At 45.7% G+C, this 24,058-nt stretch overlaps 1 protein-coding gene across 1 annotated transcript in view; it reads right to left on the bottom strand.

Moving 5' to 3' along the window:
- FAM13C (family with sequence similarity 13 member C) overlaps window positions 1-24,058 on the bottom strand; it is a 153,822-nt gene that overhangs the window by 40,957 nt on the left and 88,807 nt on the right. The window contains exons 5-6 of the mRNA XM_075534251.1: window positions 20,912-20,975; window positions 378-462 (exon numbers count right to left, since the gene is read on the bottom strand). Coding sequence (XP_075390366.1) covers window positions 378-462; window positions 20,912-20,975 — 149 coding nt within the window. The remainder of the gene's footprint in view (window positions 1-377; window positions 463-20,911; window positions 20,976-24,058) is intronic.

Below are 24,058 nucleotides of genomic sequence, written 5' to 3'. Positions count from 1 at the left end.
ACGAAGTAGCGATAAATGTTTAAATCCCACCCCCCACCCTCATCCATACCTAACTTCAAAGATCGCATCGGTTTCCAGACTGCATAGGGCATCTCGCTCCAATGACGGCAAACAGGCACATACTCATTTGTCACACACCACTCAACTGGAAAATGGAGACAGGACATCAGGAGGGGTGCTTTCCACCAGCGCCTGGGCCCTGAGCTGCCCCCAGGGCCCTCGCAGCGACTCCCGTGTCCCCAGAAGCACCTCTTTGGCGTTCATGTGGCACCCGGTACCGTTAGCCACAGGGGCACAAGTTCTGTTTGAAGCAGCCAGAGGCTGACCCACCTGCAGGGGACCAGGGAGGACCTCCCCCGCCCGACCATGCCTCTTACCTGCAGAATCCGCCCTGTCTGCAAGCACCCGCGGGGGCGAGGCTGGGGCTGGGTCCTTGCCTCCCTGCACCTGAGCAGCTTCTTCCTGGTGGGTCAGAAACGCAGAGCACACGTCAGATTCCAGGGCTTGGAGCTTCAGCAAGGAATTCTGCCAGCACCAGCAGAACATGGGGCTGCTCGGAAGACGCCCGCGCCGCGCAAGCCCCTCTCTCCAGGGCCGGGGCTGCAGGGGAGACTGGCGGTGCAGGGTCAGATGCGCATGGCTCCCCAGGCAGCCTCCGCTCCTGCCTCCTGCAAAGCCCGGTGTCTAGGGGTGCGCTGTGGGTGACACATGGGGCCCGTGTTCCGTCACCCCGAGAACTAAGCTGCGAAGGTGTCTGCTGTCCCGCTGCTCGCGGCGTTACGCGTTGCAAGTGCTCCGTTCACGGTGCTGACATCAGGCGCTGATGACATGAGGCCCCTCCCAGGCGACCATTCATAAAAGCCATCGTCGTCGTCCTCCCCCCCCTTCCCCCCTCCCCCGCCCCCTGCCCCGCAAAGCCTGCAGCGGACCGCAGTGCATGAAAAGCTACTGCTGCAGAGGGCGCTTGGCCTCCCCCCTCTTATCTGTATCTGGGGTGTGTGTGTGTGTGTTGTGTGTGTGTGTGTGTGTGTGTGTGAGAGAGAGAGAGAGAGAGAGAGAGAGAGAGAGAGAGAGAGAGAGAGAGAGAGAGCGCGAGCTCACGCTAGCTAAACTTACTTCTCTCCACGGTGGGACTGCAGTTGCTTTTTATCAAGAGCAGAGTCCTGAGAGATGACCTTGTCCCCCTACTGGGGCAGAACCACTGAGGCAGAAGCAATTTACCTCTCACAGCCCCCAGCACAGCCTCCCACCTTCCCCTTCCTTTCTCATTTAAAATCTCCTTGCCCCCTGCCACGCCCCACCATGGTTCTTAACAGGAGCAAAGTCACACAGACTGACACATCCAGCTGTGATTCAGCCGCCCAGCAAATCCCTTCCCCTGACCAGGTGAAAGTGAGTCACTGCTGAGTCTGTTCCCTCAGCTGTGGTTCCCCATAGGGCTCAGCATCGCCTCCCCCAAGCCCCGCCCCCGCCCCAGCAGCCATCTGGAGGGCAGCCATTGGTCCGCTTCTTACTATGCCCCCCCGCCCCCACACACACACTCCTTCCTGTTCGTCCCATGGTCCACATAGCTTATCCCTGATATTCACACTTAGTCCGACCATTCCCACCCCTAAGATACTTACCCCCACTCCCACACATTACTCTAACACCCTACCCTGCACCCTCATACCTGATCCACAAACATCCCCCCACCCCCGCAACCTTCCCCCCCCTTCACATGCCCTCCAACCTGCCCCTGACACCCTCATCCCACCCTCCAACACCCTGACAAATTCACCCCCTGATGCTCTCTGTCCTGTCATCCACACAAATAGATCACATCCCACCTTTCAGATACCTGCAACCTCATACACAGCCTTTACAGCCAAACCTCACCCTCACACCTCACTCTACACATGCTCCCCATACTTACACCTGATTGCATACACACACCTCCTCTGCCAGCATCTCCTCACCTCCCCATGCCCCTCTCCACGCACAGCCAGCCACCCACGCAAGGCCCATCTATGCAGAGCTCATGCATTCGGTTCACGTGAGCAAAGGTGATCCTACAGCAATATCTTACACACTGTTTCTTGAGAGACGTCAGAAGTCAGTTATCTCTTGTCAGCTTTCAAAGCATTAGGTGCCTAGCACACAGCGGCACTCACATCTGGTTTCAACCTCTCTGAGCTCAGGGGCTGCTCTGTCAGGGACCACAGCTCAGCTGAAGCACCTTCCCGAGAGACTTCCAATTTTACAGCTGCCTTTCCTAGCCGGAGATGCTTGTCCAGCGCCTGAGCAGAAGCCTCAGGTTGTCAAGAGGAGGTCCGGAAGAAGCCAGGGGAGTAAGTTTCTGAAAAGATTTCATTACCAAGTGCTGGCGGTAGATCGAAGGCCTCTGGGGCTGCTTCCTACTAGAGGACCTTGGAAATCAGAAGAATCTCTCAAAATAAACAAAACCACCGAAAGTTAAGAAGCCATGCCAGTCCCTATCTTCATTTACAGGGAAAACCTGGTACCAGCAATGTCACTCAAACTCATATACACTGTTTATTTTACGAAGCAGAAAAGGCTTCAGGTTCCCGCAGAGCTGCAGTGTGCTGTGTGTCTGCTTTTAGGCAAGTCTCTTGACTATTTCGGGCCTTAATTTCATGAAAAGAGCAGATAATCACAGGACTAGTGACCACTGCTTAAGAGGGTCATTCTAAGAAGTCATGACAAGCACTTGGCACTGTCCCAGCACATGGCAAACACCCAAGGGCTAGATGGCCAGGTTCTCCGAGGTCATGGGTAATGTCTCCTAACCTTGGAGGCAGCTGGGAAGAGCTCAGGCCCTATGGCACGCATGATCAAACTTTACCCTGAGGATAGGATTCAGACCTAGCCATGTTCCCTCCCATGACCTCCCTTCCTGTATCTGCCAAGGAAGTGCCTCCGGATACAGAGCTTCTAAGTTCCCTTCCAACTTCAAAGCAAGGGAAAGCAAATGCAAGGAGACTGGGGTGGATGCACAGAGTCTGGCACTGAGTAAGTACTTGGGCCCGTTTCTGGCACTAAGCCACGTGTTGTTGAAGCACAACAAAATAGCAAAGAAAATGAGATAACAGTTCATTGCATAAAGTATAAGGAAGGGGTCTGGTGGAGCACTGGGTTATACACTAACCCAAAGGTTGGTGGTTCAAGCCACCAGCTGCTTGGCAGGAGAAAATGATGTAGTCGGCTTCCATAAAGATTCACAGACTCAGAAAACTTCAGGAGCACTCCTAGTTTGTCCTCTAAGGTCATTTATAGGTCGGAATTGATGGAAAGGCAGTAAGTAGGTGGTGGGTCCAGAGGGTGGATACACAGAGTATGCCATGGTTCATATTCAGAGGCCTGTCGGCTCTCATAAGGAGGGAGGTATAATATTTATGACCAGCTTGTGTTCACTGATTGGACAATTTTCTATCTTCCTTTCCCATCTCCTCTCTCACTGGTCCTCACACTGGAGCAGAGATAAGACTCCAAGTGCCAAAAGGGGTAAACCGGCATTTCTGGTGTCTCCCCCTCTGAGATGCTAGGAAGCATAAGAGGACAGGGAAGGAAAGGGAAGGTGGAGTGGAAAAATGGAAATAGATGAGGGAGGATGACAGTCTGGGAAAAAAGACCTCCAGGTAGCAGAAAAAAGAAAGCACTGTAAAGGCTGGAAAAGCACATAGAATTTAAGACATACTGCAGCCCCTGCGGTGGTCTCCCCACCCCACCCCCGCCTGGGGACAAGCTGCTGATCAGCAGGAAAGGGCACCCTGGTGGGGGTAGAACCCAGGCAGGGTAGTGTCAGTGGAAGGGGTTTACCAATGCGTGGCCCTGTGACATGTATGTGCTTCTAGTAGATGACAAGAGACTCGAGCATGTCTTTTAGGGCTGAGCTTTGTAGAATCCCAACTTCCCACCACCAGCAGCCAGACCATGCACCTGGGTCCATGTGTAGCTATGAATATGGGCACTCACATACTTCTACGAGTCTACCGATGTGGGTCCCTCCTCAGGGGGTTCCAGGCTAGTGAAGACACAGGTCATCAGCAAGCAAACAAATCAAGATAGTGATGGCAGCAATTCCACACAGCGATGGCGGGAAGAAGCCTGAAGTCCTGCGGAGAGACTGGCCTGCTGTTTCACTATTCAATCCTGCCCGACTCCCTGACCTTTAGAGTGAGACTGTGCTTTCCCTGCTGCAGGCAAATGAAGCAAGGCATTAGCTGTCTGTGGTCCTAGTCCTAACTCAGCACAGCCCTCCTCTTACGAAGACTTCTGCTCCCTGGGATGCTGCCTCCAGCACATCTTCTGGAGGCAGGATGCCAGCAATTCCCAGGCGTACTTCCAAAGTCCCTGTCAATGGATCTACAGGAAACTGGAGTAACAACTAATGGATCCTCTAGACAGAGCAATTCTATCTGCTTCCTCAACTCTTCTTTCCAGTTAAGAAAGAAGCAGAGACGAGTCTGCCAAACTTACCTATGGTTTCCTAAAGCTAATTTTTCTCTTTTGCATCATGGAGAAAATACTCTGTATTTTAGAAAATACTCATTTTCTGTCCTCTGCAATTACCCAGGGCCCGCTTTAGTTCGGTGGGAACAGGTAACACCTACACAGGCTGGATTGGGAAATACCACTCTTAACGTGGCGCCGTCTGCAATTTACCAGCTGTCGAGCAGGGCACCTGAATTTAGTTTCTAGAAAAGGCTTGGTGCTCCTTCACTTCTCATTTATCCCAGACACGTGTTCTATGGTGATATGAAGCAAATCAATCAGGAAATCTCAAAACGGGGGTCCAACTGGGTTCCCCAAACATCCACACATTCACTTACTATTCTGATATATATACCCCACCACCACCGCCTGTTCAGAGCCTGTTCAGCTGTATTATTATTGAACGCTTAGCTCCATCGAAGATCTAAGTTCACTTCGATGACCTTATTTAAGCAGTGTCCTTTGGTGTCTCTATTACTTATTCAAATCTTAAAACAGTATGATTTGAGGGTAAGTCAGAAAATTACGGCTTCTACTGCTGTCGTTCCTACATCCACAAGTCTGTTCCCAGCAGCACGTGTTCAAACATGTCGCCACAATCCGAGGGTGACTAGGAGGACCTGCTCCCTGGGTCACACACCTCTTTGAGTCTCATCGGGCTGTGTGCAAGAAGACAGGTTTGATCGAAACTATGGCTGACAGCTGCTGAATCCCATCTGGCCATAGACCAGGGATGAGCATCGCCTTGCTATCATGCTGAATGCATTGGAAATGGATCACTGGAGATGCAGGTAGGTTAACATTTAACACCTACCGTTTGATCTCCCTTGTGACTCATTTTACATTTGTTCTGCTTTTTAATCTTTTCTGTTTGATTTCCAGTGGAGGATTTTCTCTCTTTTACTTTATTGTTGTTATTATTCGTAAGCATTTTTCCTGTCGATGAAATCCAGGATAGGTAAATTTAGAGAGATAGTAACTGGATTCATGGTTTCCTGGGGGTACGGCAGGGAAGGTTGGGGGGAAATGGGGAGCCAATAACAATGAGTACAAGAAAGAATAAAATGTTCTAAAATGGATTGGGGTGACGATTGTATGTAGTTAATATGATTTAACTACTGAATTGTATGATATGTGAGTGTCAATAAAACTGTTAATTTTTTAAATTAAAAAATAAAACAGACAAAACCAAACAAAAAACTAAGGCTTCCAAAGGAATTTGCTAGGCCAGTTATAGTAAGGGCAAAGAGGTCCGCTCCGAAGGTCACCGCGACTGATGTGGGAAATTCCAAAGTGGCAATCTTTGCAGAGTTTCTCAAAAGACACAGGAAGATCCTCGGGGCTTATTATGAAAATTTTTTAAGACAAGGGAAACTTGCACTAACGAGCAGAGGCCAGGGACTTTTCCACAAGGAATGTTTTCCCATCATGACAATGCACCCGCTCATTCTTGGAGTTAGCAGGATTGATCTTGTGCAACCCGACCACATCCTCCTGCATTCCTGATCCTGCCCCTTAGACTTCCTTTTTTCTTCCTAAAACTCAAAGAGTATTTCAAAGGAACACAATTCGAGGCTCAGGGTCAGGTAAATCAGAGGTCACAGCATTCATCAGGGAGCACGAGGGATGTGGAACCACCATGTCCAGAAGGGAACAGAGCGAGATGAAGGCTACGCTGAGAAGCAACAGCGTTGCAGTTCGAACGTTGTTTCATAAAGGCACTTGTAGTAATACTTTTTGACTTACTCTTATGCTTTTTTATTTGTCCACTTGTATATTAGCTCTTTCCAAGTCCATAAAAGCTGGAGGTACGCTCTCCCGGTTCATTATTGTATACCAGCACAATATGCAGCCTCGTAGGTGGTCAATTCGAGGCTGACATTATTTATTATTTTTGTTTTTATGGACCTTTTAGGGAGCATGTTTAGAGTGCCTTCTGATGATCCACATTTCAAAGCTCCTTGCTGCTCTGGCTCAGAAATGTAAATGAAAATTTGAGAATCACTGGAGGAGGGAGACGTCCATTAAAGATGTGCGCTCCCAGGCAGCCCCCAGCCCCAGACGTTCTAATTCTCCCCAGAGATTTCAAACAGGGTCATTTTCTTTATTTTTACTTTTATAGCCCATGTTGATCCCTATGTCTCAATTCCACTTCTCATCACCCCCCCCACACACACACACGCACATATACCCCCAAACTTCCTTGCCATGTGAACTTTGTCCCTGGACAAACGTGGAACCTCTGATATTAAATGGTGGATTATGCCAAGGAATGTGCAGCTGCTCAGGGCTGATGTTCACCTTAAAGACCCAGCCACCACTTGGGTAAAAACTGAGCCACAGGGATCAGATTAGTTCCAGGCCTGAGGATGACTGGGGCATACTGTCAGCTTATACCACTCTCTGACCAGTAAGCTGTACTAATTTTATATTTTGAAATGTGTTCCACATTTTTTTCCACCTGTACCTTCAAAGGCGACCCCTTTCAGAACAGTTGGGTGTAGTTGCTAGCACCACCTAGTTCTTCTGCTCTCAAGGTCATGCAGCGTGAGGACTGAGTAGTCCATTGACTAGTTGCCTCTGAGTCTGATTTTCTTCAGTCTTCTTGGCTTCAGACAAGTTGCACGTTAGGTGGCCCCTGACAATCTATGAAAACCCCAACCACTACCCAGCACGTTGGGAGGTAGAACACATTCTCTGTGGACTCTGTTATGCTAACTGACTTTGATGTCCCCAGACTAGACGCTGAATCCCTAGGCTCAGCAATTCACTTCCTCAAGGTGTTTGGTCATGCCTAACAAAGTTTTCAGAATGATATCCCCGGTATGCTCTACTTTATCCATGGATATATTTTCAGCATATGTAAATACATATGTAGAACTATCCTCTGCCAAGCCTACATATAATGGGGCTTCAAAAAATCATGAATGAAATGGAATTGAAAGACAATGGAATGTCTCCACCAACTCTTTGAAGCCTCCTGGTATTCTCATGGGGATAGTTCCATTTCCCTTTCCATGCCTGTTGAAGACAACATCCCCTATTTGTGAAAAGAACAAACAAATATGTCTTGGAAGAAGTGCAGCTAGACTACTCTTTGTAGGCAAGGATGGTGAGACTTTGTCTCACATACTTTCGACATGCTATTCGAGAGAGACTATTCTCTGGAGAAGGACACCATGCTTGGTAGAGAGGCAGAGAAAAGGATGCAGACTGCCAAGGAAATGCACTGACACAGGGGCTGCAGCAATGGGCTCAAGCACAGGAACAATTGTGAGGAGGGCGCAGGACTGGGCAGCATTTTGTTCAGTTGTGGACAGGGTTGCTATGAGTCAAAACCGACTTGAGGGCACTTGACAACAAAGGTGGGGAATTAGAACCCAATTTCCTGGATTGACTCATCCTAATTGCCTGCTCTGGCTTCCTACTGGCTCCCGCTGCTCTGAGGCCTGACACTCTCATCAGCCTTTCGCTTCAATCTCCCTTTGAGAGCTGGATCCTCAGACCAAGGGTGTATCAGTGGGGTGAAGTACTTAAAATCACAGCTGCATAGCCTCCTGAACTCCCATGGCCATACTCTGGATATCATGCCAAAAGACGTGGGACTTCATCCAACGTGGATGGCCACACGATAAAGTGAAATTCACCAGGCTCCTGAGCATATGGGATGATTGGCAAAGCCCTTTGGGGACTGTGCTGTTCTGTCCCAGCATGCTTTGTGGCCAAGTCAACTCAACTCAGCCCATTCCAGCTCCTATCAGCTCAGAAGGGTGAATGCCTGCTTGCATATCTGCCCTAATGGAGAAATAGAAGACCCTCTATTTATAACTGGACTCAGTCTGAGTCTCCTGATAGCCAGGAATCCAGATCAAATTTCCTTCAGCCAAATGATGCCATCCTGGGAGGGGCAGTGCCCACCCCACTGTAGGTCCTTCTTACATTCACTTTTTAAAGCAAATAATTTTAAAAACCAAGATAACTAGGAAAAAATAAGACAGCTTCATAAGCAGATTTAAAGGGGCTCAAGACTGAGCTGCTCTGCATAAGACATTAAAAATAGAATTGATCGCATTTACAACTCATCAAATGGGCTTCGATGGCTGTGTGGTAAATATTACTTAAGTCATCCAAAAGCACAGACACTGAGATGGAAAAGCCCACATCTAATTCTTTTTTTAAGAACGTCAATTATACCACAAGGACTTACGTTCGCGAATGTGCGGTTATTTTGTGTAGGCAATTTTTGTTCTAATCCCTTTTAGCCCTGGAAAACGTTCTAATTGAAATCCCAAATCTGCCATTGCCTCATTCTTTGACCCTGAGGAAAACCACCTAACTATGTGATCACCCTCCCGTACGTCCTTCAATTTCTTGAAATTTAATGAGTAACCATCACCCTGAAAACCATAAAACCACATACCATATAAAACACAATCACTACGTAAGCAATGTGGGAGCTACGAGGTGGGCTGCTAACTGCAGGCCAGCAGTCTGAACCCAGAGCCTGATCCTTGGGATAAAACTTATGCTATCGAGTCCTGTAAACAGATCTACATGTTCAGGAATCAACCCTGTAGCCAGTCACTATGATTCAGAATAAGCCTGGTGTAGTGTTTGCTGATATGCCTTTGGAGATGAAAGTGTGCCTGACTCGAGCCGTGGTACTTTCCACTGCCTCATATGCATGGGGAAGCTGGAAACCGAATAAAGAAGATCAAAGAAGCATGGGTGCACTTGAATTGTGGGCCTGGAGAAGAGTACTGAAGCCCCACGGACCGCCGAAAGGACGAACCGATGTGTCTGGGAAGGGGTACGGCCAGAGTGCTCTTAGAGGCAAGACTTCAGCTTACAGACTGTGCAGAGACCGGCCCCTGGAGAAGAACACCGTGTTCCATCAAGAAGAAGACAGCGACAGAGAAGAAGACCCTCCGGGCGAAGGAATGATACAGTGGCTGCAACCATGAACTCAGCCATGGGAACAATTTTAAGGAAGGCACAGGTGCAGGAAATGTTTCCTTCAGTTGAGCACAGAGAAAACGTAGGTCAGCATCAAGTTGATGGCACCTGACAAAAACAACAACACGTAAGTTGTACAAACAACACGTAAGTTGTACAAATAGTGCTAGAGATTGCAACTCAGGTGCACACCTTTCATGATTTTCAACACTCAGCATCCTGCTGTTCCCTTTGAATGACTCCTGTGGTCGTTACCTAATGTGGTCATTACATAACCTGTTGTCAATTTGAGACTTCAGAATGAAGGGGGGGAGTCTAGTCTGCCAATCAGGTCACAGCTTGATGGCCTCATTTGGAGGCGCTGAGGAAATAAATAGCTCGCTGGAGGTGGGACACATGCTCCCTCCCTGCAAGACATTCCTTCTGACAAGCCACATGGAGCTAAGCTAGAGCCCTGGAGGCAAAGGAGTCACGTGGAGACCCCTGCCTGCTAGCACTGAGATGCTTCCACTGCCACTGGATCAACATGACTTTTCACCCACTGGCCTGTGACCTTCCTGCATTCGCTGTCATTGCATGTGTTGTATCAGTCTGAAGAAGACTTTATAGATTGGTATCGGACATATGGGCTAATAATGGACTGTGGACTTGATCTGAACTGGGCTGGGATGTTTTCTCAATATTCAATTGTTCATGTATATGAAACTCTACTACACATGAGTGTCTCTGAATTTGTTTCTCTAGTCAACCCAGACATGTTAGAACACTTATAATTTGGTGTCAATTTGGGACTATTAAGAGTGAAGAGGTGGAGCTTAGCCTATCAATCAGGTTGCAGCTTGATGGCCTCATTTTGAGGTGCTATGGAGATAAATAGCTCACTCGAGGCTAGGCCACACACTCTGCTTGTCTTCCTGTTGACAAGTCATACGGAGACCCCTAATGGAGCCAGAGCCCTGGAGCTGGAGGAGCCACGTGAAGGCCCACACCAGTCCTGAGATGCTTCCACCGCCACTGCAGCCACAAGACTGTCCAGCCACTGGCCTGTGATCTTCTTGCATTCTGCATCATTGCATGTGTTGCGCAAGTCTGAAGAGAAAATTATAGACTGGTATTGATATATGGGCTAATATCAGACTTATGGGCTTGATCTAGATTGGACTGGGCCAATTTCTTAATATACAATTACTCTTTGGTATAAAATTCTCTGTTACACACATATGAGTGTCTATAAATTTGTTTCTCTAGTCAACCCAGACTAACACAACTACCTCTTGACCAACATACAGATTCCACATAAGCATAATGGAGTGTTCTGGACTTCCAGTGTTCACAAAATCACATAGTTTGTTAGTCGGCATAGATGAATGCTTTTGTCTCATCAATAAAATCTTGCTAGGCACCTTTCTAGTATTCTCTGCTTTTGGTCAAGATCCATCTGGTATCATATTCCTTGTTCCACTTGCTCTTCTTCTGAATTTGGCTTGGGAATCTGGCAGTTCCTTGTCAATGCATTGCTGCAATTCTTTTTAAATGATCTTTAGCGTGTGATTTTACTTGCAAGTGATATTCACGATATTGCTTGATGATTTCCACATTCTAATGGATCACCTCTCTTCAGAATGGGCACACATATAGATCTCTTCCATTCAGTGGCCAGGAAATTCGTTTCCTACATCGCATATGAGCGAGCCCCTCCAGTACGATTCCATCAGTTGGTTGAAACACTGCACTTGATCTTCTGTGGATTCCTGGAGCCTTGTGCTTCACCAACACCTTCAGTGCTGCTAAGATATTGTCCCTCAATGATGTCAGTTGTTAATCGTGTGCCAGCTCCTGAAATGGCGAACATCACCCAATTGTTTTTTGTTATTTTAACTAGTCTTTCTTGGACTAGTTATCAATACTATCCTATTGCTGATAGCATTGTATATCAGTTTGGGTCTTGAAATGTTCTTTATGGTGATGAATGAAATGCTGTTTCTCTTGAAGGTGTTAATCCCAGCATAGTAGACCACATGATTGTCCGATTCAAAATGCCAACCTACCCCATGTCAGATGATTAATGCATAGGATATCAATCTTTATGCAGTCTAGTTCATTTTTTAAACAACTTCTAGTTTTGCTAATTCATAGTTTGTGCATTCCCCATTCTATTATTAAAAACTGTCTCTTCTTCTAATTTCGAGTCATCAGTAAGTAAAGGTCCTAAGCGCTTTGCTCCGTCCACATCACTAGGATGAGTCTTCATTGAGGAGACAGCTTCGCTCTGTAGCATGCTGTGTGCCTTCCCACTGGAAGAGGAGCCCTGCTGGCAGAGTAGCTATGTGTTGGGCTGCAGTCCGTACAGTTGGTGGTTTTAAATCACCAGCAGCTCCACGAGAGAAAGACTGGGCTTTCTACTCCTGTAAATACTTACAGTCCAGGAAACCCATGGCGGGCCACTATGAGTCAGCATTGACTCAGTGGCATTGAGTTTGTTTTTTTGGTCAAATTTGAGGAGATAATTTTTGAACATTATATCAGACAATATTCCAGGGCCATTCATAAGGTTTTCGGTGGCTTTCTTTTTAGAATCAGATAATCATACTTATCTTCATAATTTGTCATAATCTGGACTCTCTGCTGAACCCTGTCGCTATGGGTGGCCAGGCTGGTGTTGGCAGCATCATGGTAGACACAGCACAGCAAGCTGACAGATGAGCAGTGGTCTGTAGCTTTACGGTAAACTCGCTACATTGTAACTCGCTACATTGTTCATGTTTTCCTCCCTTTGCTACAAAGCAGGAACTACAACCCAGCGTGATATTTGGGAGTCGCTGTGCTAGATCAGGTCTGTCAAGCTATCCATGTGAGTGAAAGAAATGAGGAGCACGAAGAGGAATGAATTAAAAATGTGATCAACAAGGAAGTGGATAGAGATTTCACGTGAGAAGAAAGAGCAGGGTCTGATGGAGGAGATCTTGTGTAATGGGGAGGATGAGGAGGTGGGCTTGGTAATGCTACATCTTGCCACAAGTGCTCTACTTAGCCTAACATTTCAGAAGTTTTCTCAGCAGGGAAGAATATGGGTAGCTATTGGCATAGCCGCCCCCTTTCTGCCAACGCCACTCGGAATGTTTGAGCTGTGGCCAATGGAGATGACCCGTCTTCCTTGTGTGATCCACTAGAATTCTGGACTCTCTTCTGGGGACTGTAATCCAGTTTTGAAGGGCATTCTCCACTATACTAATGGACAGTGTCAGGACAGCATTAAGAGTGGACTTTAATAGAGGGGGTGAAGCAAGTCACACGTTGTGTTTTCCTGGAGGCATCTTTAAGACCACTTTAATAGAAGGTGTGACTTATTCTTCGCCAGTACCACAATTCAAATACACCGTAATTATGGTGGTGGTGAGGCATACGGAAAGTACCATGTACTGCCAAAATAACAACCAAATATATCTTGGAAGAAGTTAAGTCGGAATGCTCCTCAGAGGCTGGGATGGTGAGACTTTGTCTCTTGTCCTTTGAACATATTATCAGGAGAGAGTGGTCCTTGGAGGACATCATGCCTGGGAAAGTAAGAGGGCAAGGAAAAAGAGGAAAATCCTGGATAAGATGAATTGACACAGTGGCTGCATCCATGGGCTCGAATAGAGAGACAGTGAGGGCGGCACAGCCCAGGCAGTGTTTTGTTCTGTTGTTCACAGGGGTCCTATGGGTTGGACCAACTTGATGGTATCTCACAACAGCGTACTTAGCGCGAGACAAGACCCAGGCCTCCAGCAACGTCACACCAAGTCAATTTGGTAGAAGCGAGAAGACCTACTTTGGCTCTGGCGTCTACACTTGGCTCGCCTCTGTCTGACCTTCGGATTTGGGACCGAACAGCACCAACAACCAAAGGAGACATTTCATAAAGTTCCATGAGGTTCTGTGGGACATGGAAGTGAGCCACAGACCCCAGGAGCGCGAGGGAAGATACTCAAGGGAAGAGTTGGGAGGAAGGAGAGCATTTTGGAAGAGTTGGACATTTGGTACATCTTTAATCTCTAACTCCTTAGGAAAACATTGGTCTTAATTCTGCTAAAAGAAATAATTGCCACAGAATTTCCCTGAGGGTGAGGTCTACAGGCCTTGGAAACAAGTAGCTGTGTTGGGTGGTTGCTTATGAACAAAAGGACAGAACAAAAATACTGCCCTGGTCAGGAGTCCTGGTGGCATAATAGTTATGTGCCGGGCTGCTAACCATAAGGTCGACAGTTCAAAACCACCAGATGCTCTGTGGGGCAAAGACAGAGGTTTCTACTCACATAAAGCTACAGTCTCAGAAGGCCACAAGGTCAGTTCTACTGTTACCTATAGGGTCGTTATGAGTCCGCACTGACTTGATGGCAGTGAGTGAGTGCCTACCAGAGGTTCAGAGAGTTTATTTGCTGTAGCTCATTGGGATTGAAAACTAGAATTGAAATGATGACTATATTAGCTACAGTATCCTCAACGACACAGGTGATAGATACATTTTGAAAATGGAATAAATTATAGGACAGCATTCTAGTTGAGTAAACATAAAGCTTTCCCTACACGCAACCTTGGTAATGAAGAGGGTCTCTTTATCACAACTCAGAAAAATTATACCGAAAACGTGCCTGTGGCTTCCTACAGGGAAACTGTCATGGAGCAAATCCCCGGAGATCAGGATCATCCAGCCCAAAATCTGCTTTCCCACCTTCTGTCAACAGCACGCCCCGCTCAGCCATGAGGAATTAGCAATATATACCCTGGGTTCCAGGAATGGTTCCAAGATCAAAGTCAGAAAAATGAGAATCAAGGACATGGGCTTTTTGGAGCTGGGCAGAAGGAAAGACTTTTTCCACTGTGTGGTAGGCAGAATCCTAAGGACAGCCCCCTAGACTCCCATCTTCTTGTAATTCAATCAAGTACTAGTCCAGGCACCGCCGCGACGGGATGGTGCAGTATCCTCAATGTTGCAAACCCGAGAGGAGAGCTGGCAGCCGGACTCATCAGGCGAGGGCACCAGCAGAGTTTCCCGGTTTGTAGCAGAAGAAGATGGGAAGAGGAATGAGGCTTGCAGGCGCTGGGTCACAGACGAAGGCCACCTGACAGAGCATGTATGCAGCCCGTGGAATCTAAAAGCAGCCCCCAGCTGCCAGCCAACTAAGAAACGGGGAGCTTATTTCTTCCACTGCAAAGAACTGAATTTGGCTAAGAACCCAGCTTACCCGATCTTTCATTTAGCTTTTAAAAGCCTTCAGGAATGAACTCTTTAAACCCACCCAGATTTCTAAGGTACCTCCTTAGTACGTGCTAATAAAAAGCCAAACCAAACTCATCGCCATTGAGTCGATGCCTGCTCATAAGGACCCTCTGGGTCAGGGTAGAACTGCCCCCGTGACTTTCTGAGATTAGCTCGTTATAGCAGTAGAAAGCCCTGTCTTTGACGCCACTAAGTTGTTTGCAATTTGTTAAATACGAATCAGAAACTGTTGTTATTGTTGTTGTTGTTGTTGGCTGCTGTCAACTCAGCCCTGACTCATGGCAATCCTGATTGCGACAGAAGGGAAAGCTACCTGGTCCATGATCATTGGTCTCTCAGAGAATAAGCTTTCCATTGGCTGGTTTTCAGCTAATGAAAACCAGGCCTTTCCCCCTGGTTTCTCTTAGTGAATCGTTTAGCAGCATCCTGGCTCCACACAAGCCTGACAGAGGGTGGCTGGACTTGAGGTGCACTGGCCAGGAATGAAATGAGGGCCTTCCACAGGGAAGGCAAGAATTCTACCCACACCAGCACATGCTATCATTGATTACCTGTACACAGAATGTGTTCCTGGAGAGAAGGTGCCTAAAGATGAAGCCAGTAGAGGAGAGCCGAACCAAGAGGTGGGAAGAGACGGCATCCACATGACACATTTATAATCCTGGGGTCTCACGAAGCATGCGGCCTAGCCCCATCTCAAACTTTCAGCAGGGTGAATCAATGCATTCGGTTATTGTTGAAGCCAGGTTGAATTGATTTACAGTCACAAGGAGAGAATCATAGATATGTTAAAAAATTGATTCCCAACTTAAGACCCTGCCCTATCTACATGGTTTGTATTTAAATAGAGAAATCCTCTTGCCTATTTTTACAGAAAGAACCTGATTCAGCTAAATCAGAAGGACTAAAAGTTTTAAAAGACCAGTTGCTAGACTATTTTCTCAAAATTAAAACAATTCCGTTGGATAACCTCATCTCGAATGAAACCGTGGCATCTTGGTGTGTGCTATGACTTCATTGCCCACACAGATATACATGCTAAGTCTACTGCATGCAATAGAAACTATCCAGGGGGGAATGCAATAGCCGGTATCTGTACTTTCTCCTGGATTATCGGCTACAGTACAAAAAGCTTTCCTTGCAGAGGGGGGTGGGGTCTGACTGAGGAATTTTTTTAAGGGAGTGGTAGGCCAGAGAAGTGTGGTAGCCTAAATGTTAAGCTATGGGTGGCGATGAAAGAATCAAATCATCCATATACACAGACACGCGTGGACATGGACATAGCATATATACGCATAAATATTCCTCTCTTAATAACATGGAGTGAGTAACCTCGAGCATCTTCAAATAGGCTTTAAAGAGGAAGACGTCTTTCATGTTGAAGCTCACATTAAACTGGGATGAAAACGTAATTCCACAAATGAGAGTAGCCGTCATGTGAATAAAAAAGATACTATTTTCCCAATGAATTTCAGACAAATCAAAGACCTTTTTTATATTCAGCTAAATAAAACAGATGTCCCCTGATTAGACTAAGACTCTGACTGCAGGTCCAAGATTTAACTCCTTATTTGGGTATTATGTGATTAGCGAGCATTTGTTGCATGCTAGGAATTTATTACTATTGCTACATGTCCTCTTCCTAAGGATGCTGTGCCCTGGTGATGGCAGTTCGGACACAGCTTTAGGGTGTATCTGATCTCCGGCTGCTCCCCCTCCTTTCCTCGGGTTCTCCAGCAACCAACAAAAGCAATCATCTAGAAGCCACCTCGCTATTTTTGATCATCAAAACGAGACCTCAAAGCAGGCACTGAGTTAGCATGTATCTCTAAAAGGACCTGTAAAATATGTCCACCCTATTCTATAAACTCAGAATAGATTTTAAATAATATTCTTTTTCACAAAAGAGACTCTAGTATCCTCTTACTTAATACTCAAACACCCCAAAAAAAACCCAAACCGAGTATCATATGGTATCAGAGGCCTTGGAGTTGTCAGCCTCTTGCAGATAGGTTAGGGTCTATTGGCCACTGGGTGAAACGACATAGCTGTGTGACTGTGTAAACATTTCTCATGAAGAAACACTGCGATCAGAATTTTCTTCCCCTTCAGAAACCATCTCTTTTTCCTAAGCTCATTGCTCAAAAGAGTTATAGCCAAGGGCCCACAGGGCTCAATCCTCTCGGTTGGGTGAACCCTTTTCCCCCCCTCCTGCATATTAGGCAATGCCATCAGCCTCAATGGTTCTATAAAAGGAGCACTAGTTGAGTTATCCATCTCAAAGTCAGCAGTTTGAACCCGCTAATTGATCCCTGAGAGAAAGATGAGGCTCCGCTCAGAAACCGAAAGAGGCAGTTCTACTCTGCCCCAGAGGGTGGCTAGGCATCAAAATTGCCTGGATGGCACTGAGGGTGTGTGTGACTCAGTGACAAGTGACAGCTGTCTGGGTTGCTTTCTTCTTTCCCTCCATGATCCCTTTCCCATTCAGTGATTTCGTTCCCCAGGCTGATGAGCACAATTCCTCAACCCCTGGGACTGAATGCCATTTCTGTTTACTTTGGCTGGCTGTATCGTCAGGTTGCCCTACGTTTTGAAAATTTCAAATCTAATCCAACCTCCATCTATCCCATGCTGACCTACAGCTGAGTTTATTCAAACCCCTCCTTTATAGGAAGGTTTTAGATTCCACTATGCAATCAATCACCCCACTAGGACCTCTTATCCCGTGGAAACCCTATGTAAGGGAGATTAAAGCTGCATTCAGTTAGATTCTGGAAACAAAACAAAAGCCAACCCTCATACTTAGAAGCATTTGCCACACTGATCTCATATGGCTTAGCAACCTGGAAGCCCTCACCACTAGAGATGTAAGACTGATGAGTGGGCAAAAGATACGGCACGCCTTCTAAGGCTGAGCATCTGCTTCTTTGTACGTGACAAGTAGGTAAAACCATTTAGGCAAGTTTGCTTTTTTAAGATTGGCAAATCAGCTCCCTCAGCCTGGGAAGAATAACTTGTCGAGTTGGCTCGTGAGCACACACAGCAGCTTCACCGCCACCAAGCCTCAAAGCCCGGTGACTTGTGGCTCATCAAAGCCCCGGGACCATTGGCTTTCCCGTCAAAGGCAAATCGGGATACATTCGTACTCTTTCTGTTGACAGTTGCCTTATCCAAACGTTCAATAGGGAATGTCATCGAAGTACCCCTCAGATAATAAAATAAATGATTTTTCTGAGCACAGAGACCTGGGAATTTTTTTAGCAGTGATCATAGCTTCTATCGAATCATCCTGTGGGGGCTGGTTTGGGAAAGTTTAAAATTACATTCTTGTAACCCATATGGCCAGTTCTAACCTGTCCTCCAGGGTCACTACGAGTCAAATTTGACTCGATGGCAAGAATGTGGTTTGTGTTTGGATGGTACATTGGCAGAGACAGAGGGGTCTCAAAGTGGCCCCTACAGGGCTCCCCAGGTGGTCACGGCCCCGTCTGTGAAATGTTGTCTAATAAGATCATGTAAGGATAAAGGGGGTGTTTTCTTTACAGGGAAGCCCTGACTAGAAGAATAATATGTCGGGGGCTGGGGACATTCTGCATCTTGACCCAGGTACTCGGTGCACATTGTGTAAGCATTCAGGTATACCTACGACTTTTTTACTTTTCTCCATGCTATTTCAATTTTGAATAAATATATTGAGGCTAGGTTTCCCATTGCTGTCTCAGAGTATTCTGGTGCTTAAAAAAATATAAGTAGGGGATATTCTATAACGCAATTTAGTAGTCAGTAAGTGAAGAAACACTTGGAGAAGTTCCGTTAATATGTACCCACTCTCTATGGGACACGCTTCACAACTGAGCCCAGAGACCTCATGATAAGTGGAAAGAGGACTTTAATTGTCAAGGACTCCATTTTATTGGGATCCATAATCAAGTCTCATGGAACCAGCGATCAAGAAATCAACCTATTAGACTGGGTCAAATCTACTGCAAAAGTCCTGCTTCAAGTGTTAAAAGCAAAGATGCCACTCTGAGGCCTACTGATTTTCAGTCACTTCTTATGCAGGTGAAAGATGGACAGTGAGTAAGGTAGCCTACAGAAAAATGGGTGTGTCTGAAGAATGCGAGTAGCAACGGATATTGGAAGAACTTGGCTTTGAGAATTGCAGCCAGCATGCTCCTTAGAAGCAACCTGAGAGAGACTGCATTTCACATACTCCACACATGTTGTCGGGGAGAACAGTCCTCGGAGAAAGGACACCAGGCTTGGTAAAGAATCAGCGAAAATGGTTCAAACAGAACAACACTTGTGAGCAGCAGGGTGGGTGGTGGGTGTCACTATGAGTTGGACCTGACTTGACAGTGCCCCACATCACACACATTTGATGAGTTTGAAGCTGGAACTTCCCGCCTGGTCCTCCTCCTCCTCTACTGCCCCCTTCTCTTTTCTCGAAGGTCACTTCCAATTTCTCAAATTTTGATCACAACAGAAACAGCATGGAAGACTATGAATCTGCACAGAGTGTACCCCTAGAATGGAAACAAACCCATCTTGAGCATATGCATCCACACTCCACACAAGCAGGCGGATCCGCAGGGCCACTTCTTCATGACAAACCCCACTGCCATTGAACCCATCCTGCCTCCTAGCGAACCTCTATGGAGCTTCTGCGTCTGTAAGTCTTCACGGGAGCCTCACCATCTCCTGAGGAATGACTGGTGGGTCTGAGCCACTGACCTTGAGGTTAGTGGCCCCATGCCCAGCCCACGGTGCCATCAGGAAAGGGCACCTTTAGCATAGAGCATTCCCTGCTTGGCCAGATGCACGTCTCCTGCCCAGGTTGTGAGCTAGCACATTCCATGTCATTTACAAACTCAATAGGGCGGAGGGCTACAGAAAACCCGATTTTCAAAACAGAACCTCTTATGCAGCAGCGATTTAGGAATGCCCAAGTAACAGCAGCATCCCCGTCGGCTTCCAGTTCACAATTCAGGGTGCCTCCCAAATACAACCCATCACCAGTCGACTCTTGTAATCACCTCATTTTTCTAGTCACTGGTGTCAAAATAAACCATTGCTTCTTTACAACTAGCGTTTTGCTCATTCTCAGAGGCAGACAGCTGTGTTCACTGATTCAGGCTCTTGCCTCTTTTTCCTTCAATTCTGTTTTACTCTTGTTACCACGAGTGAGACTGTGGAGTGTGAAGGCTGTCTCTAGGCACAAGGAATTAACAAGCAGCATGCTGCGATGTTATCTTTCAGACATTTTTATTTTTACAACTTCAGTTATTTAATAACCGAGTTGCACCAGGCAATTGGTTAACCTTTGACCATTGGTTTCTGCCAAGTTCTAGAGTAAAAAAATAAAAAACGAAGCCACTTAAATTCGGTTAAATACTTTGGAAGAGGGTGGCAGAAGGTTGCATCCTAAACACGCCAAATAAACAACCTGCCCAAAGCCCATCATTTCTCTTCCAATTGTCTGGCCATCCAATTGCATTATGCTCTTTGCTATGATCTGAATCAGACATATCACCCACTACTCCTTAATTAGATAACAAGGGAAAAGAAACTAGACAGGGTATTTTAAACCAAGGTCTGAAGCCAAGACATTCATAACAACATGGACTCTAATTATATTATATTTTACATTATATTGATTTCCAACAGCATAATTAATTTATATAATTCAAAGGAAATCTAGGGCAAGCTAATTAACAGGGTGATGTGCTGTTTGATGGGAAGCCACTTGGATTCAGAATTATGACTTTGTGTTTCAGAGTACATCATGAAAACCCAGTTAAGAACACCAAACTCTATCGTGCTCAGGAAGTAAACAGTAGGCTTGATGATGTGCAAGGCTGAAAGAGTCATTAGGGAAAAAAATAGAGATGGGAGATGTCGAAAAAAACAAGATGAAGAAAAAATCTCATAATTTCACCGGCGCAGCCCTCACTATGTGAGCGGAATGAAATGCCTGCTGGGCTTGGTTCCAGGCTACCGCATGAGGAGCAGTCTTGTGTGCCTTATTCAGAGCAAGAAAAGAAATAGGAAGAAGAAGACCCAAACCAAAAACAACCCACATTACCAATGGAACAAGGTTCACTTCAGAGCAAAACTACTTAAAAGCGGTAAACAGAAGTCCTAGAGCTGTGAAAAGAAGACTAAATTCCTGAATTAACAGCGAGCAATGAGTGCACCTACCTCATGTACGTCCTGTCCAGTTTCCAAAGCATCCTTTGGCCGAGTGGCTGCCCTCTGGTCCAGTCTACAAAATACAAAGGAAAGGGATTTCCATTTAAAAGAAGTCTTTTGACGATGCACATTTGAATCTGGTGGCTATGACTCTGGCTAGGACCACTGAGTGCAGGATAAAACCCAAACTCCATTTAATGACCTTCACACGCTTACTGCAGTTGAACTTGACCTGCCTTTCTGGCCCCACCTCTATCTCATGGCACTCTACCCAACTTCAGCCTCCCTGGACTTCACTCTGTTTCCTGAACAAGTAGTGTGGGTCAAGCTTTTGTGCGTGGCTGGGTTCTGGGCCAACATTGCTCTGCACCCAGATCATGATACGCCTGACTCTTCCCATCATCTCTGCATCAGCGAGCCTCCTAAGTCACCTTTGCAACGAGACCTCTGGACCTCCTGAACTAGAAGTACTCCCCCTTTATCACACCTGTCTTTACAGCTGCCTTTTATACTCCTCGCTATCGGAAAGCCTGTGCTTGTGTGCATGTGTGCTTTCCACACTAAAATGTAAGCTCCAAAAAAACGCAGTTATTGTAGGTCCATTTTCTATATTGCTAAATCCTTAGTAAAAGGCCAGACCTATTACAATCAAGCGGAACTCCCAACAACCCATTAGGAAAGTGTGAAAGCTTCCAGGCAGGGTTTTCCAGGCCGGAACTCTTTAGACAAGCACACTGCCTCGTCTTTCATTCTTGGAGCGCTCAGTGGGTTCAAACGTCTGACCTTTTAGTTAGTAGCCCATCCTGAATGCACTGAGCCACCAGGGCTCCTCAAAAGCTCAGTACCAGCACAGATTAGTACACGATGTACCCAACCGCATGACTGCGTGCTAATTGGAAGACACCGTCTTAAGTTAGTTCTGATCAAATTGAATTCCTCTTGCCTGGTTTTACATTTTTTTTTAGTTTTCTTTATTGCCTGCTATCTGGTATAACATTGGAAGTCTATAAATGACCATCTTAGTCTGATAACATCGGCAAACCATGCACTGCAACATTGGATGTAGCATATATTATTAATAAGGAAAAAATATCCACTGCCAGTAAGTCAATTCTGACTTATAAAGACTCGATACCCTCACTACTATTGCATCATTTCTGACTCATGGAGACCACATGGGGCAGGGTATAACTGTCCCGGTGATTTTCTGAGTTTCGTAACTCTTGATGGAAGAAGAAAGCCTCGTCTTTATCCCAAAAAAGTGGGTGGTGATTTGAACTGCTGACTTTGAGGTTAGTAGCCCACCATGGAACCACTATACCACCAGGGATCCTCCACAGGATGGAGGAAACTTATACTTTTGGAAGCTGTGAGTCTTCGTTTTTCTTGTTTAGATTAGCTGGTGTATCCCAAGTGCTGACCTCGGGGTCAATGTAACCCACACATAACCCACTGTGCCACAAGGGTAAAATGCATGACATCAAACATGTGGTCCTGAATCTGACTAGTTATGACTCAATGACACACAATGGGGACGGCCCATACATGTATGTTAAATGAATGAACACAACATACAGTTCTTGCAGAAGGACACATGTGTTCACTGAAACCAGCTTTTGGAAATCCCATCCTATCTCAACAAACCGTAAGTGTTACAGTAATCACTGCAGTGATAAGACTAGTGGGTTTCCAAGCACCTTATTAAAAAAAAGAACAACAAGAAGAAACAGGGAGGAGGTTTAATTAAGACAAGTGAAATCTGCTTTAAATAATCTATGTATAACCTTCTCCCTGGGGGATGGACAACACAGAAGTGGGCGAGGGGAGACATCGGACAGTATAACATATGACAAAATAATAATAATGACTTATGAATTATGAAGGGTGCATGATGGAAGGGGCAGTGGGAGGGAGGGGGAAATGAGCTGATATTAAGGGCTCAAGAAGAAAGCAAATGTTTTGAGAATGATGATGGCAACAAATGTACTTGACACAATGGATGGATGTATAGATTGTGATAAGAATTGTACCAGCTCCCAATAAAATGATTTTTTAAAAATTCTATTTTGTATGCTTACTTCCAAACCATGACTTGTCAAATATGATATCCAATGATATCTATTATATAACATTTGAATTTTTCAACAGCAGTTTTCAAGCTGTTATAATAATAAACATACCAAATTATAGTTATTATCCTTATTTTTTTTAAAAGGCCAGCTATCAAACTGAATAAAAGATTTAGTCATTGTTAAGTCATGAATAAAAAGATTTATTTTGGGATATAATTGTAATTATAAACTGTAATTATTTACATTTATTACTATGCCTCAGAGCCCAAGTGGTGTGCTGGGTTACACATTTGGCAGCTAATCCCAAGGTCAGCAGTTCAAACCCCCCACCCTCTTCTCTGGATAACGATGGTGCTGTCTACTCCCATAAAGAGTTACAGCCTTGGAAACCTAGGAAGTAGTTCTACTGTGCCTGGTAGGATCACTGTGAGTCAGTTAACTCAATAGTAGTGGGTTTGGCTTAGTGAATATTATTCTAAACTAGTTTAAATCCTGTTGAAATCATACAAGTCTTCTGAGTGGTCAACAAGATGAATGATTTTGAAGGACATGATGCACATTTCCAAATGCCACAAACCCAACTTCTTCAAAATATTCATAAAAACACAACGTTCTTTCAGTCCACCAACATGGGGCCTCCTAAACTGTAAGAGAATCAATTTCTGTTTGTTAAAGCGATCCACTTGTCGTATTTCTGTTACAAAACCAGTAAACCCAACTCACTGCCATTGAGTCCATGCTGATTCACAGAGATCTCCTGTGGGTTTCTGAGACTGTCATTGGTTACAGGAGTAGAAAGCTCCTGCTGGCAGTTTTAAGCTCCTGGTGGTTTCGAACTATAGACCATGTGGATCACAGCCCAATACATAATACAGCCAAATATGGCTGAAAGGACTCTTGGAGACAGGTACATATCTATCCTACCCAGCAATATTGGGCCAGAATCATTGGCCCATAATTCCTTTATAACCTTAAAGGGATTTTCAAGCTGTATTTCTGCAGCACTACAGTAGCGTGCGCGCGCACACACACACACACAAAGGGAGAATTGTATGGGGGAAGGTATATTGACCAATTTATACTT

This window comes from Tenrec ecaudatus, chromosome 16 (assembly GCF_050624435.1).
Source record: "Tenrec ecaudatus isolate mTenEca1 chromosome 16, mTenEca1.hap1, whole genome shotgun sequence".
NCBI classification, from domain to species: domain Eukaryota; kingdom Metazoa; phylum Chordata; class Mammalia; order Afrosoricida; family Tenrecidae; genus Tenrec; species Tenrec ecaudatus.
This window is presented reverse-complemented; position numbering and strand designations above follow the sequence as displayed.